Source organism: Neofelis nebulosa, chromosome 11 (assembly GCF_028018385.1).
Source record: "Neofelis nebulosa isolate mNeoNeb1 chromosome 11, mNeoNeb1.pri, whole genome shotgun sequence".
In the NCBI taxonomy this organism is placed as follows: Eukaryota; Metazoa; Chordata; class Mammalia; order Carnivora; family Felidae; genus Neofelis; species Neofelis nebulosa.
In genome coordinates this window covers 69,142,767-69,157,998 of record NC_080792.1, presented here as the reverse complement: position 1 = coordinate 69,157,998, position 15,232 = coordinate 69,142,767, and the positions used below count along the sequence as shown (strand labels likewise).

General features: G+C 51.3%; 1 protein-coding gene across 3 annotated transcripts in view; it reads right to left on the bottom strand.

The window, feature by feature from the left end:
* Window positions 1–1,187: 1,187 nt before the first annotated feature.
* Window positions 1,188–15,232, bottom strand: part of MYO18B (myosin XVIIIB) — a 258,325-nt gene continuing 244,280 nt past the window's right edge. For 2 of the 3 annotated variants that reach the window (XM_058693095.1, XM_058693097.1), the window contains exons 43-44: window positions 3,815–5,063; window positions 1,188–1,425 (exon numbers count right to left, since the gene is read on the bottom strand). In XM_058693095.1, coding sequence (XP_058549078.1) covers window positions 3,827–5,063 — 1,237 coding nt within the window. In that variant the 3' untranslated portion in view covers window positions 1,188–1,425; window positions 3,815–3,826. Of the gene's footprint in view, window positions 1,521–3,814; window positions 5,064–15,232 lie in introns of all 3 variants that reach the window. The other variant, XM_058693096.1, reaches the window with a different exon arrangement.

Sequence of the window (15,232 nt, the reverse complement as noted above, 5' to 3'; positions counted from 1 at the left end):
TAAGTCACCCAGTTCGTGGTACTTTTTTTTTTTTTTTTTTTTTACAGTAGCCCTTGCAAACTAACACACAGAGGGAGCTCCAATTGGTTATCCCAGAGGAGCCCTAGGAATAGAGGTGCATTTGGGGCAGGACATAGTCTATGTTGGTGGGACTTTAAATAGGGGCAGCATTGGCATCCCCAAAATGGGCGTAAGCTAGCAACTGCCTTTGCAAGCACGGAATAAGAAGTGTATTTATCTCTCAGGACTTTTTATAAAGTTGCAGTGAGATGTACATATAAAATGCTTAGCCCAGTGTCCAACACAGTATATGAATAATCAGCAATAAATAGCCTATAGTTTTAGTATTTTAAGACTTCAAGGATGTTTGAAGAAGCAGGTGCCCAAACTATAGACATGCCTGGGGGAGTGTGGTCTGTGGTACATGTGGATATTTGCGTTTGGATGGTAGGGCTGTATACGCGAGGAGCTGTATAGGGGCCTGTGAGCACATGTTCACGGGGATCTAGAATGTTGATATGGGCGCACATTTGTGGGGATGTATTCATGTCAGTGTGTCACATGCATTCGAGGTGTGTAGGTTCATTAACTTTTTTAGTGGCTCATTCATTCATTCATTCATTCAAAATTTCTTGAATGCTTGGGGCACCTGGGTGGCTCAGTCAGTTGAGTGTCCAACTTCGGCTCAGGTCATGATCTCGCAGTTCGTGAGCTCAAGCCCTTCATCAGGCCTGCTGCTGTCAGCACAGAGCCCACTTTGGATCTTCTGTCCCCTCCACGTCTCTCTGCTCCTCCCCTGCTCATGCTTGCACTCTCTCTCTCTCTTAAAAATAAATAAACAGTTAAAAAATTATCTTGAACGCTTGCCTACCCATATATACAAAATGTAGACAGTAGACAGACAAAGGGGCTGTGATGGGAGGATTGAGGGAGAATGGAGACAGAGCATTTATTTCAGTTCGATGTATCAGGGAAGACTTCCTGGAGGGGGTGACACTTGAGTTTGACTTGGGCAGGTGAGGAGGAGCAAGGCCATTGCCTGGAGTCATGTAGGGGGGAAAGAAGTGTGCACTCGAAAATACGGTTTGGGTTGAGTCCATTCCTTGGAAACTTTCTACCCGGACTGCCCCCAGTCGAACCTCCAGAGTCCCCAGGGACAGGATCACAGAACGGAGAGGAAGCACAGATGCCAAGCAGCTATCACTTTATTTTGTACAGACCAAGCAAGCTGGGATCCCCATGCCTGAGGGATATGCCTCCTGCTGGGGTCTTCTTGCCTCTTGAGTGCAGCCATGCTGGCCGGCTCTGGACTCAGGGCCCCTGGGGAGGTCTGGCTGGTCTCTCTCTCTCTCTCTCTTTTCTCTCTCTCTCTCTCCAGACAGTTGTGGAGTCAGGAAGTCTTCGAGGACAGTCTATCTCAGGAAGCTGGAAACAAACGCAGGTCAGAGCTGATCGATGGGATACAGGCAGGCTGTTCTGGGGATGGAGGTCCTGCGATCCCATGTCCCCAGGGGACATTCCTGCAGAGACACCACCCAGAGGGATGAAGGAGTGCAGGCAGCAGAAGGGAAATGAGTGGAACTTGGAGCTGCTGAAGGGCCAAAATGTCCAAGCACAGCACAACCTGACCCTTACTGCCTCCGGCAGCTGCTGGGCCTTAGGCTAGGGGTCTCTGGCATTCACACCGGACACATGGTGTTACTTTGGGTGGCTATTAGTAGCCCCATTTTTGAGCTGCGGACACAGGTGCTTGGCAAGTTCACATCACGTGCCCAAGGTCGCAGCCAGCTACAAGGAAGAAGTGAGCGTTGAGGGGCTTGCTTGGGTTCTGAATCCCACAATACATTTGCTCAGGGGGGACAGGGCTGTATCGTTCAGTTCACGCCTCCAGCGTGGATGTCAGGGTGGAGGATATTTTTTGGCAAATGCTCCTTTACCACGGTGAGCACTGCTGGGAGGGGGAAGGACTTGAGTTTAAAAAAAAATGGCAGAGACAAGATGTTCTGTGATGACTTCGGCTAAGAACTGTTCCCCTCATGGACGTGTGCCCTTTACTTGGCCTTTGAAACTGCTTTCCGTGTCCCCGAGAGCATAATAATGTAAATGAATATCACATCTCTTCCCGGTAATTGAGAGCAGAGAGAAGGCCATGTTAAGTCAAATTAATTTGCTCTGATACAGTCCAAGCCCATCTCCAAGGAAGGGGCAATGGCTTTTTGATGGGCTGAGGGTGCCTCTCGAAGTAGCAGATCTATGAACGTGGAGGCCAGGTGGCTCGTTTGGGTCCAGGAGGCCTCTGGAAGGAGGGTTGGGGACTGAGACGAGGCACCGGCGAAGCACCTGCATGTGACCGCTCCGTTATACTGGAGCCTTGAGCTGTTTCAAGTTCAGTGACTAAGAGATTTATGGAGGCCGCGGGTTATTACTAGGGAGGGGGTTTGCCTGGTGTCTGAATCCAGAGGGAGGTTCTTACACCTTCTCCTCTGATGCCAAGTTTCCCCTAACTGGCTTTGCATTTCAGCCAGGAGCCGTGAGGTGCCCTAAGGCTTGAGACGTGCCCAGGGTCAGGGGCTAGACTGCCTTGGGCAGAGAGCACTGAAATGGGAGTCAAGGTGGCTGGGTTGGAGGCAGACTCACTGGGCAGGGGGGGCTCGACCTGGGGTTTTCCCTCATTTGTTCACCAGTGAGGGTCGGGGTCTGGGAGTCCCAACATCCCTTTACGTTTAGATGGTCCTGATGTCTGCCTCAGCTTGGGGGGTCAGTGGACCTCTTTAATAAAATCCAGCTCCTTCAAGGAGGCTCTGAGCTTATTCATGTGCATGCTTGGAATAGGCACCCGGGTCTCCGGAGTTATGAGTGCCAGTTCTGCCTGGGTGATTTCGTACAAGGGCCTTAACTTCTTTGATTCTGTTTGCCAACCTGTAAAATGGGAATAAATCATACTAACCACCTTTTGGGGGTTACTGTGGATACTAAGTGACTTGCTTGATATACACAGCCAATGAATCGTAAGCCATTATGAGCAGTGGACCCCTCTTCTTACCTGGGGGAGGAGAGGAGGCAGAGGGAAGCCTTGTTTCTCCCACTGCTTCTCTGGGCAACTTTGTACTTGCCCCTCCCCCCAACCTGGGGCCTCAGTTTCTCTCTGGCTACTTAATGCAAGAGTCGGACTCCAGGGGCCCCTGGGTGGCTCAGTCAGTTAAGCGTCTGATTCTTGATTTTGGTTCATGTCATGCTCTCAGGGTCATGAGATCGAGCCTTGCGTCGGACTCTGCACTGGGCCCAGAGCCTGCTTGAGGTTCCCTTTCTCCCTCACTCTCTCTCTGCCCCTCCCCTGCTCTCTCTCTTGCATGCTCTCTGTCTCTTTAAAAAAAAAAAAAAAAGAGTTCCACTCCACTATTCTCAAAGCCCCTTCTACCCTGGCCTGACCCTCCCCCACAGATCTGCTGTCGTCAGGTGGACAGAACGCCATCTCGGCTCGTCCAGCTCCAGGTAGATGGAGCCCTGGAAAGACTACCAGGCAAGGGGGGGGAAACCAGAAGCCCAGAACCTTCTTTAGTGTTGCCCCATGGGACCGCTCGGCTTTCCGATGGGTCCGCATCTTAAAGGGCTAAGGGATCAATGGCACCTAGCAGACAGCTTTGCAGACGGCAACTCATTATTTCCGCAAAAACCTCTAAAACCCGTGGTCTCTAGAGAAATCACTCACAGCGTGGAAGGCAGTGACATCAACAGGTTTGTCTCCAGGCCGCCAGACCCACGTGGGCTATTTGGTTTTCATTCCCCAAGAACAGTCCCCGCCTGCCTCTTTTACCTTCACGGGCTCCTACTTCTGCAGGTATTTCTTCATTATGCTCTCAACATCCTCGTCTTTTCTCCCTGCCCCCGGCTCTCTGCTCTCGGGGGATGTTCGCTCGCCACCGTCACCGTCCAGCCGCGGGATTCTTGGTCGGCTCTTGATGCTGTCGGCGCTTTTGAAGGACACGATGGAGCTGGAGGAGGAGGACGAGTCAGAGAGGTGAGCGGGGTCCTCCTTGGACTCCGGACTCTTTTTCAAAATGGTCTGGATCCCTGAGAGGAAGGTCCGGTCGGCCTCCTCTGTCTCAAAGTGGATGCGCGGATGCCGCGGACTGTCCTGACCGTCTTTGGCTGCTCTGGCCAAGGACACAGGAGTCTCAGGCTTCCGGATGGCTGGGAGGAAGTCATCGAAATCCACTTTGGCCTTGCGTTTGTAGTTGAGGCTTGGGACCTTCCAGGTGAACGGATCACTGTCCAGAGGTTCCCCCATGAGGTGGGCGAATTGGCGGTTCTGGAAGACGAGAGGCTCCTTCCCGAGGTCTGGACAGCCCGCCTCGTCCAGTGAGGACTCCAGACAGCGCCTCCGTGGGCGCAGCGTGGGTGACAAGACCAGGTCCCTGGATGTGCTTGGGGAGCTCAGTGTTCTCCCTGAGCTCTGCCCTGATTCAAAGAGGGAATCGCAGGAGCTGAACCTGGTCTTTGGCTTCTTGGGCAGCAGCGTGGTACCCTCTGTGCTGGGGGAAGAGATGCATTTCAGGCTGGTGGACCGCAGGAGCCCGGCTGACGTCCCGGAGGCACCCTCCTTTTCCAGGGCCGATTGTGCCCCAAACCCCAGCGAGAGGTCTCCCTCGTCACTCCCTGCCCTGGACCTCCGCAGCGTGGATGCCCCGGTGGTCTGGTAAATGGGTAGAGTGGGCCAGTCCTCCAGGCTCAGCGTGGAGCCCTGTCCCTTCTGAGCTCTCTTCCTCCGGAGACCTTCCACGAACTCCGACAGGGCCGCCGAGGGGCTGGGCAGCTTTTCCCTGGATGCTGGGGACGAGTCTGGACTCCAAGAAGCTGGGGAGGAAGACCGTGCTCCCAGTCTCTCCGTGGGCTGCTTCTGCCCGCCACACTCATCACCGTCCCCCAAATGGTAGTACTTCTGTCGCCGGAGGGAGAGGGGTGAAACACACTTGTCTCCCGAGGTCTGGCTCCGCATGGTCCGGGCTCTGCTCAGGGCCGACGACGGCTGGGACCTGTCTGCATCCCCGGTCTCTTCGTTGATCCTGTGCCAAGAAGACAAGTGCGGTCAGTAGAAACCACACGATTCATACAGTCTGTGCGGTTGGTGCGAGGGCCACTACGCACAGGCACTAATATGAGTTTTCTTTGGACGTGCCGTCCCTAACCGCGCTCTCAAATGAACCGAATGACTTCAAGCGTAAACTCAAGCCACGCAAATGAGTTCTTGCTGCTTTCTGAGATGTAGTTTCTGCCTCTAATTAAACCCAGCTAACTACGTGTGAGTAGATTAAAATGGCAGTGAGGACGGTGGCTTAGATTTATGAGCCATCCTATCTGACATGATAGGACCCACCACCCCAGGGCCCGCTGTGACATAAGTCGTTTGCTTCTTGGAGACTTCGAGGGGGTCCTGTGGTGGTTGGGGGGGGGGGAGGTATTTATTTATTGACTTAGGGCCAAGCCCAGAGGAAGGTCCCACCAAGCAGGGCTTTTGAGAATCAATGACCCAAATATGTCTCAGTGGGATGTTCCATGACACCCCTCGATTGTTTTACGGGGTGGAGGTAAGAAAAACACCCCCCCTGCCCCCCGCCAAAAGAGAAAGGCTTTCATAAAAGAGACATGAAACTGAGTCTATACACGAGAGGACAGACGGTTTCTATTCCGGGACTACACCAGGCTTGGCTTTGATGCAGAGGCATTTTCACAACAGGCAGAGCCAAAAACACTCCCCCTCTGAAAAATGGGAACCTCGCAGCGAGACGAAATTATAGACTATAAAATAAAGGGCATCTTTACAGGAGAGAGACCAGAGTCCCATCAGCCATTCCTGTAATAAATAAAATCTATTTGCCCTCTCCCTAAGAGAAACGACCCCCTTCGCACCCACGGCAAAGTCAACATTTATGAAAAAGCGAAAGGAGTAGGGATGTCGGAGCTTTGGCACAGCAGACAGGGCCGGGGGCTGGGGCCTGAGGGCGGCCACAGGCCACATATACGCAGGTCTCTAGTCATTATTCTGCTTCTCTGTAGACGGCTGCTCCAGTTGTGACAATAGGATCCAGCCCCCTGCACACTGGGGCGGGGGTGGGGAGGGTTGGGATTCGGGTACAAGACTCTGAAGAGGGTTTCTTGCTCACTGCTGTGTGGTATCACCATTTCCACTCCCAATCACACAGGATGGTTTAGAAGGAAACGAGCTGACCACAATGTCCCAAAGGGTTCTTGGATCTGGGAGGGAAGCGAAACCGATGGTCCCCCCGAAGAGATACCCAGAGGGCGGAGGAGGGTACAGACAGGGTAAGGGGATCAAGATCTTTTCTAGGGAATTATATTCTGCCTTCCTGAGCTCCTGAGGCCAAAGCTTTAACCATCCTATCTGTCTCTCTCTCTTGGGGTTGGCAAGAGCCTCCCGAGACTTCAGGTCTGTGGTTGGTCTCCATGGCAATGATTCCATGAGTGGTGGGCACAGGGCTGGCTGTGTTCATCTCCTTATTCCCTTGGTCAGCTGGGGGGAGGGTCAAGGTCATGGTTGGGGGGTGTGGTGGGGAGGCCACGGGGTTGAGGTGGTGTGGGTAAGCTATCTCCATCACCAACTCTCCCCCCACCCTCAGTCCTTCTCTTGCGGGATCAGGCTCCCTACTCCCTTCCCAGCCTCCTGCCTCGAGTCCCCCTCTTGTGGTCCAGCCACACTAGTCTCCTGGTGCCAAGCCCTTCCCAGCATCCTGTCTGAAAGGGAGGCACCCCGTCATGATATGACACGTGGGGAAGTCACAGGAAGGAACACAGAGCTGGCCCCGGCTCCTCAAATAAGAGCAGCAAGATGCACAATTAATAACCAGGAACTAGAGGCTGCGCATCATTAACAAGTAACAGTTAATGGTGATCACGATTTCTCCCCGAATCTCTGAGTCTCAAGCCTAACCCACCGCTAGACTCAATGAAAGCCTCAGTTCAAGCTCCAGGAGGGATGAGCGGATGAGTGAATGAACAGGTGACCTTGTGGCTCATGGTGCCCGAGAAAGCTTGGTTCCCGCCCCCCCTCCAATCCCACTGTGCTAAGACAGAAGCCACACAATTTCCCTGGAGCGGCTGCCTCCTTTCCCATTTCTTGGCTGTCACCTTCCATCTGTGTCACCGCTGGACACGGGCTGGAGGGCCCCTGTTGTGAGGACCTGAAGGTGTGTTGTCAGTATCATCGGGGTGGAGTCCCCTCCCTGAGCAAGCCGCAGGACGGCATTCTCGCTGTTTTATCTTTGCTTTTTTAAAATAAACAGCTCTGGGAGCTGCCGGGGGCAGTGGGCTGCCGCGAGAGCCCGACAAAAGTCATTTCCGTCCTGCCTTGGCCCTGAAGGGAGTTGGGCGTGATGAATGTGTCTGGGGAGCTCAGCCTCAACCGTCGTCTGCCATGTGGGTATGGCAGTGTCGGGAGCACCTACTGCTGAGTCTCCCGGGATGTTGCTATCCTGCTCACCCCAGCTCCCACCCGGAGTGCTGGCTGTGGATGCCGAGACAGGGCGTGGGGGCAGGGAGGGGACAGAAGTTAGAAGGAAGGGGAGAGGAGGAGGAAGGAGGCAGGAGAAAGGGGGAGGAGGAGGGGAAGAGGAGGAGGAAAGAGGCAGGAGAAAGGGGGAGGAGGAGGGAGAAGAGGAGGAGGAACGGGAGGAGAGGGGAGGGAGAGGAAGGAGGGAAAGGCAGACGGAGAGGAGGCGGGGAAGCCCCACTGCCCCCAGCCCTGCTGTCTGGACCGCACAGGCTGTCACCCCTGCACACTCTGACTTGGCACTGAGCCCAGCACAGAGCAGCTGCTCAGTAAATGTTGTTGAACTGAATCAAGTCTACCTTGGAAACAGAGTCTACGAGGAAGAGGTCCTAGAAGAACGGGAGACGGGGAGGAGGGGCAGAGGGAAGCTGGAAGAAGAAACCGACAAGCTAGCACCTGCGGTGAGGAGAGATGGGGGTCCGGAGAGGAGGGGGAAAGAGCTCGGCTGATGGAGAGGGGAAGGAAGAGGGTGTCTGAGGGCAAAGACAGGGGAGGGGGGACGCGGGAGAGGGGCGCAGGCTGGCAGTGGAAGATCTGCCCTCCTCTTTGACCAAGTGGGATGGGCTGGGGGTATGGCAAGCTGTCAGCGGCCCAGGGCTGGGGGTCTGGAGGCCCCAGGCTGTGAGAGCTGGTGCCCGGGACACAGGGTACAGGCTCACTGGGCCCAAGTCCCGGGGACCCCAGCTCCACCAGGCTGGCCAGATCAGACCGCCTTCCCCAAGACCCACCAGGTGCAGTCCCTTCCATAAGGGGTGCAAACCAAAATGTCCCAGCGCAGTGGCTCAGGCCCCAGCCGGGCGGTCCCTGGGCTCGGCCCCAAGGGCCTGGTGTTCTGGGGGTGGGGTGGGCTGGGTCCCACCTTCTTGGAGTTGCCTGGTGTGTTCAGAGCCTCAGCTGGTAGGCTTGAAACAGGAACACAAGCCAAGCTGTGCAGACTCCTGGGGTGCTGAACGGATGAGGAGGAGGAGGAGGAGGAGGAAGAGGGGGATGTAGGCAGGAGACATGGGGAAGGGATGGGAGGGACAGCAGGAGTGAAAGAAGTGGTGACTGGGTCTACCGTTCAGAAATCCACCCACATCTCTGCGACGCCGGCCTCTAGTTCCCATCTGCATTACCAAAGTACAAAGTTCCTTGCATCCACTCCTTTCCGGGTGGAGACTGCAGAATTGAACGTGAATGCAGACGCCCTCTCGCAGGCTTCAGGGAGAGGGTCCCCGTTCTGCCTTTTGAGGCAGGACGATCCTCTCCATGTCTGACCCGGCTTGGGGCGTTTCGAACCAGCCTGCTGTCGTCATCCAGGGGCCCGGGAAGACTCATTTTTTGCCCGTAGAGGACAGCTGGGCACAGATGAAACCCTCTTCCATCAGCATCACATGACGGATGGATGGCAGATAATCAAGACGTCGCTGTGCCTGCCTCCCACAACCTTGGCCAGGGCGAGGGATAACGGATGGAATGCTCTGCGAGGGGCTGGGACACAGGTGTGGACAAGTGCTAGGCGGGGATACCGTGCTTCTCTAAGGAGAGACTGCAGGAGCATCTTGGGAACTTCTGCTGTCTAGCCTTTAGTCTCTCCAAAAAAGACTAGATTTCCAGCATCCCTGCCGTCAGGAGCCAGCAGGCCTCCCTGCGCATCTCGCCACGACAGTGCTGGGTGGGTCCCCTAACTGGGTAGTCAAGCGTCACTGGCACAGCTACCTCTGGTTGGGCACCCCCTGTGTGCCAGGCCCTGTGCTGGGTGCCATGCACACAAGGGAGACCAAGCTGATGGGTCCCCTGCCTTCACGGAGCTGACGGTCACGTTCATTCACAGTCTTTACCTGTAACCTAGGTATTTACCTGGACATAGGAATCATGACCTCCAAGCATGGCAAGGTGGGGGGACCTCCACAAGCATACACAGTGCAATCCCAGGGTAGCCGACCCCACTGCCCGCAGCACCGTCCTCCTAAACCTCCTCTGAGCCCTGCAGTGTCTCTGCTTCTGCCACTCACCAGCCACATGGCTTTGGGGGCAGTCCCCTAACTGAGCCTCAACGTCCCCAGCTGTGAAACGGGGGACACCCGTTTCAACTTTGCCACGTTGTGGAGACAAGAGCACCGAACAGCCGCTCCACAAACACGTGCCGAATGAATGAATGAAGTGTCAATGCCGTGGCACCTAGTAGGTACTCAACGAGTACCTTCAGAGGAAGACAGACACGTCTAGGTTCAAATCCTGGCTGTCTTCTGTCCCAGCCAGGTTTCTTGTAGAACTGGAGATGACTCAACTGTGGGACTGGGATCACAGGGATCTGTGCGGAATCCGAGGGGACATAGGCGATAGGGATAGTCAGTTTCCAGAAGTGTTGCCCGGGGCCACCTCCATCTGCCCCCAGCACTCCATGAAGGCAAAGGGCGGTGCCCTTCAACGTGCACGTATTACTTATTCATTTCAAAACGTTGCTACTAGTAAATGTATGTTTAGATATCTTGGGGCGCCCGGGTGGCTCAGTCGGTTAAGTGTATGACTTCGGCTCAGGTCATGATCTCACGGTCCGTGAGTTCGAGCCCCGCGTCGGGCTCTGCGCTGACAGCTCAGAGCCCGGAGCCTGCTTGGGATTCTGTCTCCCTCTCTCTCTGCCCCTCCCCTCCTTGCACCCTGTCTCTCTCTCTTTCTCTCAAAAATAAATAAATAAATTTTAAAAATTAAAAAAAAATCTTAATGCTTGTTCGTTTTCCTTTAATAGCCCTTTCCATCAGGATTAGAGAAGGCCCCAGACTGAGGGAAGATGTTCAAGAATAAGAGGTTGCTCTATATGATCCTGTTCTGAGTAGAAAAGGACAAGGATATTGAAGTGGTCTGTTGGGCCACATTATTATGAGCCAGCTGCTGAGACCCGTGTCTCCAGCGCGAACCACGCCTCTTCCCCTGCCTGGATGTCCGTGAACGTGGCTCCACTGTTTCACCACATGAATAGATGCTTCATGGATGTCAGGCGAAGAATGAAAAATGCACCTGTATGTGCCCGCAATTTGAATGCGTGATCTCGTCAGGATCAGAATTATCGCCCCATCTTGCAGATAAGGAACCTGAGTCTCACTGGTGAGAAGCCATTTGCCCAAGGTCGCGCGGCAAAGTGGCTGGGCCTGATTGTGGACCCCGGTTGGCCAGGTCTGAATCTCACCCCTTTTTTCCTTCTGTGACATCACATGCCCTCCAGGCAGAAAGCCAAGTGGAAAACTCAACCGGTAGAGCCCATAGTTGCATGTATATATTTTTCGAAATCCACTGGCACAAAATAAACCAAAAAAGTGAGGCCCGAGACAAGGAGAGACATGGGATTCACTGGCATCAGACGCAATCACGCGGCAAAAATAATTCCTGGGTCTGAGTCTGGGCAGAGCCGGGACCAACAGGAGCCACAGGAAACTCAAGGCAGACTTAATGACACCATGAATCATCCCCCAAGATATGCTGTCGCCCCCATTCTTCATCCACACCCTGAAATTAAAGAGGAAATTAAAAATGTATAGATGTTCTAATACTGGCGAGGCCTGGCACGGGAAACCAGATGTCTTTTTAAGATGACCTGTAGGTTTTGTGACCACATCCAACACGACGATGGATCACCTATGATAAAAGCTGACGCGGTGCCCACCAACTGTGCGTGATGGGATAGGAACGTGAGACATTTATTAAGCCCCTACAGTGTGCCGCTGAATTCTGCATAATAATGGCTGCTGTATCTTGTGTCTTTAGGCTTCACGGGCGTTACTTGATTTCATCTTCACGACGGCCCTCTGTTATAATCCACTGCCGTCACCTTCCTGTGTCACAAAGGAAGGACGAGTAATTTGTCACGTAATAAATCAGAGAACACGGAGGCAAGCCAACTCTGGGACCCATGCCTCCTAACTGCTCTGCTCTCCTTTATCGTCCTATTGTACAGACGAGGAAACCGAGGCTCAGAGAGGCGCATGGGCTTGCTGAGGAAATAGCAGGTTCTCGTCTCTGTCTGACTGTATACAAGGCTAGGCGGAGCTCATGGCAGCTGATGGCTGATGGCTGATGGCTGATGGCTGTGCTGTCTTCCCCTCCTGCACAGCACACGGCAGAGTGGAGGCTGGATAAGCCCATGAGAAAGGCCAGCAGGGCAAAAGGTTCCATGTAAATTGAGCCCCTGACTAAGAGCAATGAGAGGTTGGCAAGGGAGAGAGGTGCTGGAGCCTGCGTGCACGGCCTTTCTGGAGGACGTGGGTGGGGTTGAGTGAGGCTTCTGGAAGCGGGGTTGGGTTTGGGTGGTGATGGCAAGAAAGAGACGCCATGCAGCAGGAGGAGATTCCCGTCCCCCCACCCCCCAACTGCCACTTGTGAGCTTATTCAATCTGCAAAACCCTTGACAAGTGAGGGCTCCTCATCTAAATCTCAAGGCAAGGAAACCAACCAAGGCTTAGAAGCAAGGCCTCACCCATACATTCTAGTGGTTACTACGTACAAGGACTACAATTAACAGTTTTTGAACACAGTTGCCTGTCAAAATCATCCCTGGAACTCTATACAAAAAAAAAAAAAAAAAGAAAAAAGAAAAAGAAAATTATTTCAGCGCGATGGGGGAGTAGTGAGGGGACCATTCTAGTTTCAAAGGGGATGAAGGCTAAAAACCAAGATGTGAATAAGAGGGGAAAGTGTGTGTGGGCAGAGGAGATAGTTGGGTACTCTCTGTACCTTCTGCTTAATTTTTCTATATCCTTCTGAAATTTCCCCCTCAAATAAATTCTACCAATTTTTTTTTGTTTTAAAGAGAGAGATTAGGGGTGCCTGGGTGGCTCAGTTGGTTGAACATCCAACTTCAGCTCAGGTCATGATCTCACAGTTCGTGGGTTCGAGCCCTGCGTCGGGCTGTGTGCTGACAGCTTAGAGCCTGGAGCCTGCTTCGGATTCTGTGTCTCCCTCTCTCTCTGTCCCTCCTCCGCTCATGCTCTGTCTCTCAAAACTGAGTAAATGTTAAAAATTTAAAAAAAAAATAAAGAGAGAGATTAAAGAAACAAAACCACCAAATACAATGAACAGCGATACAGACAATTTTAGGATATTGGGGGTAATATGGATGTTTGGATCTTGGATGACCTTATGGGTTTGTTAATTTTCCTAGGTACAAGAGTGCTGTAATAGTGGGGAAATGTCCTTCCTCTGAGGAGGAAGATGGGAAACTATTTTAAGGAGAACCATCCTGATGTTTTCAACTTACTTGCACATTGTTCAGCATCAAAAAATGTGTTTAGATACAGACAGAGGTAGCAAAGGAGGTTAAGGCAGAAATGAAGTTGATATACAAAACTCCGGTCATTGTCAAATTAAGGCTAATAGAGTGGATGGTGCCTAGGTACTTCTGCAGTAGAAAAGTATTAAGAAGACGAAAGAAGGTGATTTGGAAGAACCATTGCTCTATATTACCAAAAAATACAAAAATAAAAACAAAACAAAAAAACCCAGCAAACATTTTTACTCATCCTTCAATGTTGAGCCCAAGGTTAGCCTCCTCCAGAAAGGCTTCCCCCACCTCCCAGGCTGGGAGAGGTGCCTCTTTGGAGTCTCATAGCCCCTGTGCGCCCTGCCCCCATCACTCTGTACTGCAATTGCTTGTTGACTTACTTATAACTCCCAACAAGACTGCTATGAACTAGATCGAATTTTTCTTCTATGAATCCTGGGTATCTCAAGAGCGTCTGAAGGGAAGTTGACGGAATGGAAAGAATGAAGAAACGGAGGAGCAGAGGGAAGGAGGGGAATGCGGAAATATAGATAGAATGAACAAAAGGGCTCCTCTCATTGATGAATTCAGACCCCGGCAGTGCTGCTTCTCAGCCAGCCAATCCCACCGCTCTGAGCTTAAGGAAAATAGATTCAAAGCCAATATCTGGTACACAAGCTGGAGGGCATGCTTCAGGTCTAATCCCAAGCCAAAAGCCTGGTTTCACTGCTACGGAGTTTTGTCAACTTCTGGAATATCAGAATAGAAAGAGCTTGAGCACCTCATCCTACACCTGGAACACCAGAGAAGGGAAGAGAACATCTCAGCTCATAGTCTGACGGGACAGTGGAAGTTCTGGGTCTATACTTCTTGATCTTCTGATACAATTTCCACAGTGTTTTGAAAGGACAAACTGGATATGTAAAGGCATTAAAATCTCTAATTGGATTGGAGATTCAATTTGGGTCCAACACACTTAAATAAATTTTCAGTGCCTTCCTTCACTTTTCGTAGACATTGCCACAACGAAACATGGTGCAAAGGCAATAACCACACAAAAAAAATCTTAGACGTATTCATAAAAGTACCCAGTTCCTCATGAAAACACAGTTTTAAGTGAGTGGAAATTATTCAACCAGCCAGCCAGCCAGCCAGCCCTCCTTACATCCATACAGTAATACATCCTTTACTGAATCCATGATCCCTCGCAGTACAGAATCTTAAAGTCTAAAAAGGAAAGTCGATTCACTGCATTATGACTGGAAGGAAATACGAGTGAACCTTCACATCGTCTTAGGCATGGAAACTAAAGAAGAAATGTTTACTGAGCAAAGGGAGTAGAAAAGCTAGCTCAGCATTCAATTTCCAGATATGATACATGAGCTTGTATCAGAGAAGATCTGTGCTTAGAAAAACTAGAAAAGCTAAGTTTAAATTCACAGGCATCGGAGGGCACCGAAGCCACCAAGACTTAAAGGATTAAGTTCTGGAAAGAGGGAAGAATGTTGAGGTGAGCCCAGCTCTGTGGCACTTTTCCCCTAGAAAATTGCTGATCTTGAGGAAGAAGAACTAATCTCAGGAACACACATTCAGATATCAAGACATACATATAAAGCTACATTAATTAAGGCAATGATAAATCAGCTCAAAGATAGACAAGTAGAAACGTGGAATAGAACGGGGTCTAGAATATATATAAAATCACTTGCTTTAATAGAAGATGATACAGTTTTAAAATGTGGAAAATATGATTTCTTTTCAAACACACACACAAGACTAACTGCATATTTACATGGCCATGAATCTTAACCCTTACCTCACAACATAAATATCAATTCCTGATGAATTGCATATCTAGATATAAAAGTTACATCAATACAGCATTTACCAGAAAACACAGAGAGATATTTTCATAAATTGGGAATAGGCAAATAACTCCTCGATGGGATATATAAAGCACCAACCATAAAGGGAAAATATTCTGAATTCAGTTATATTAAAATGAATAACTTCTGTTTGTCAAAATAAACCACAGGAGAGTGAAAAAGGCATCCTACCAAATGGAGTAGATCCTCATACTCAAGAAAGGACTTACATATAGGGGCACTTGGGTGGTTCAGTCGGTTAAGCCTCTGACTTCGGCTCAGGTCAGGATCTCAAGGTTTGTGAGTTTGAGCCCCACGTGGGGCTCTGTGCTGACAGCTCAGAGCCTGGAGGCTGCTTTGGATTCTGTGTCTCCCTCTCTCTCTTCCCCTCCCCTGCTCACTCGCCTGTGTGCTCTCTCTCTCTTTCAAAAATAAATAAACTTTAAAAACATAAGAAAAAAAGAAAGGACTTACATGTAGAATATAGTTAAGACTCCTACAAATCAATAATGAAGAAACAACCCAAAAGAAAAACCATAATGAGCAAAAGACTTCATCAGACATTTCACC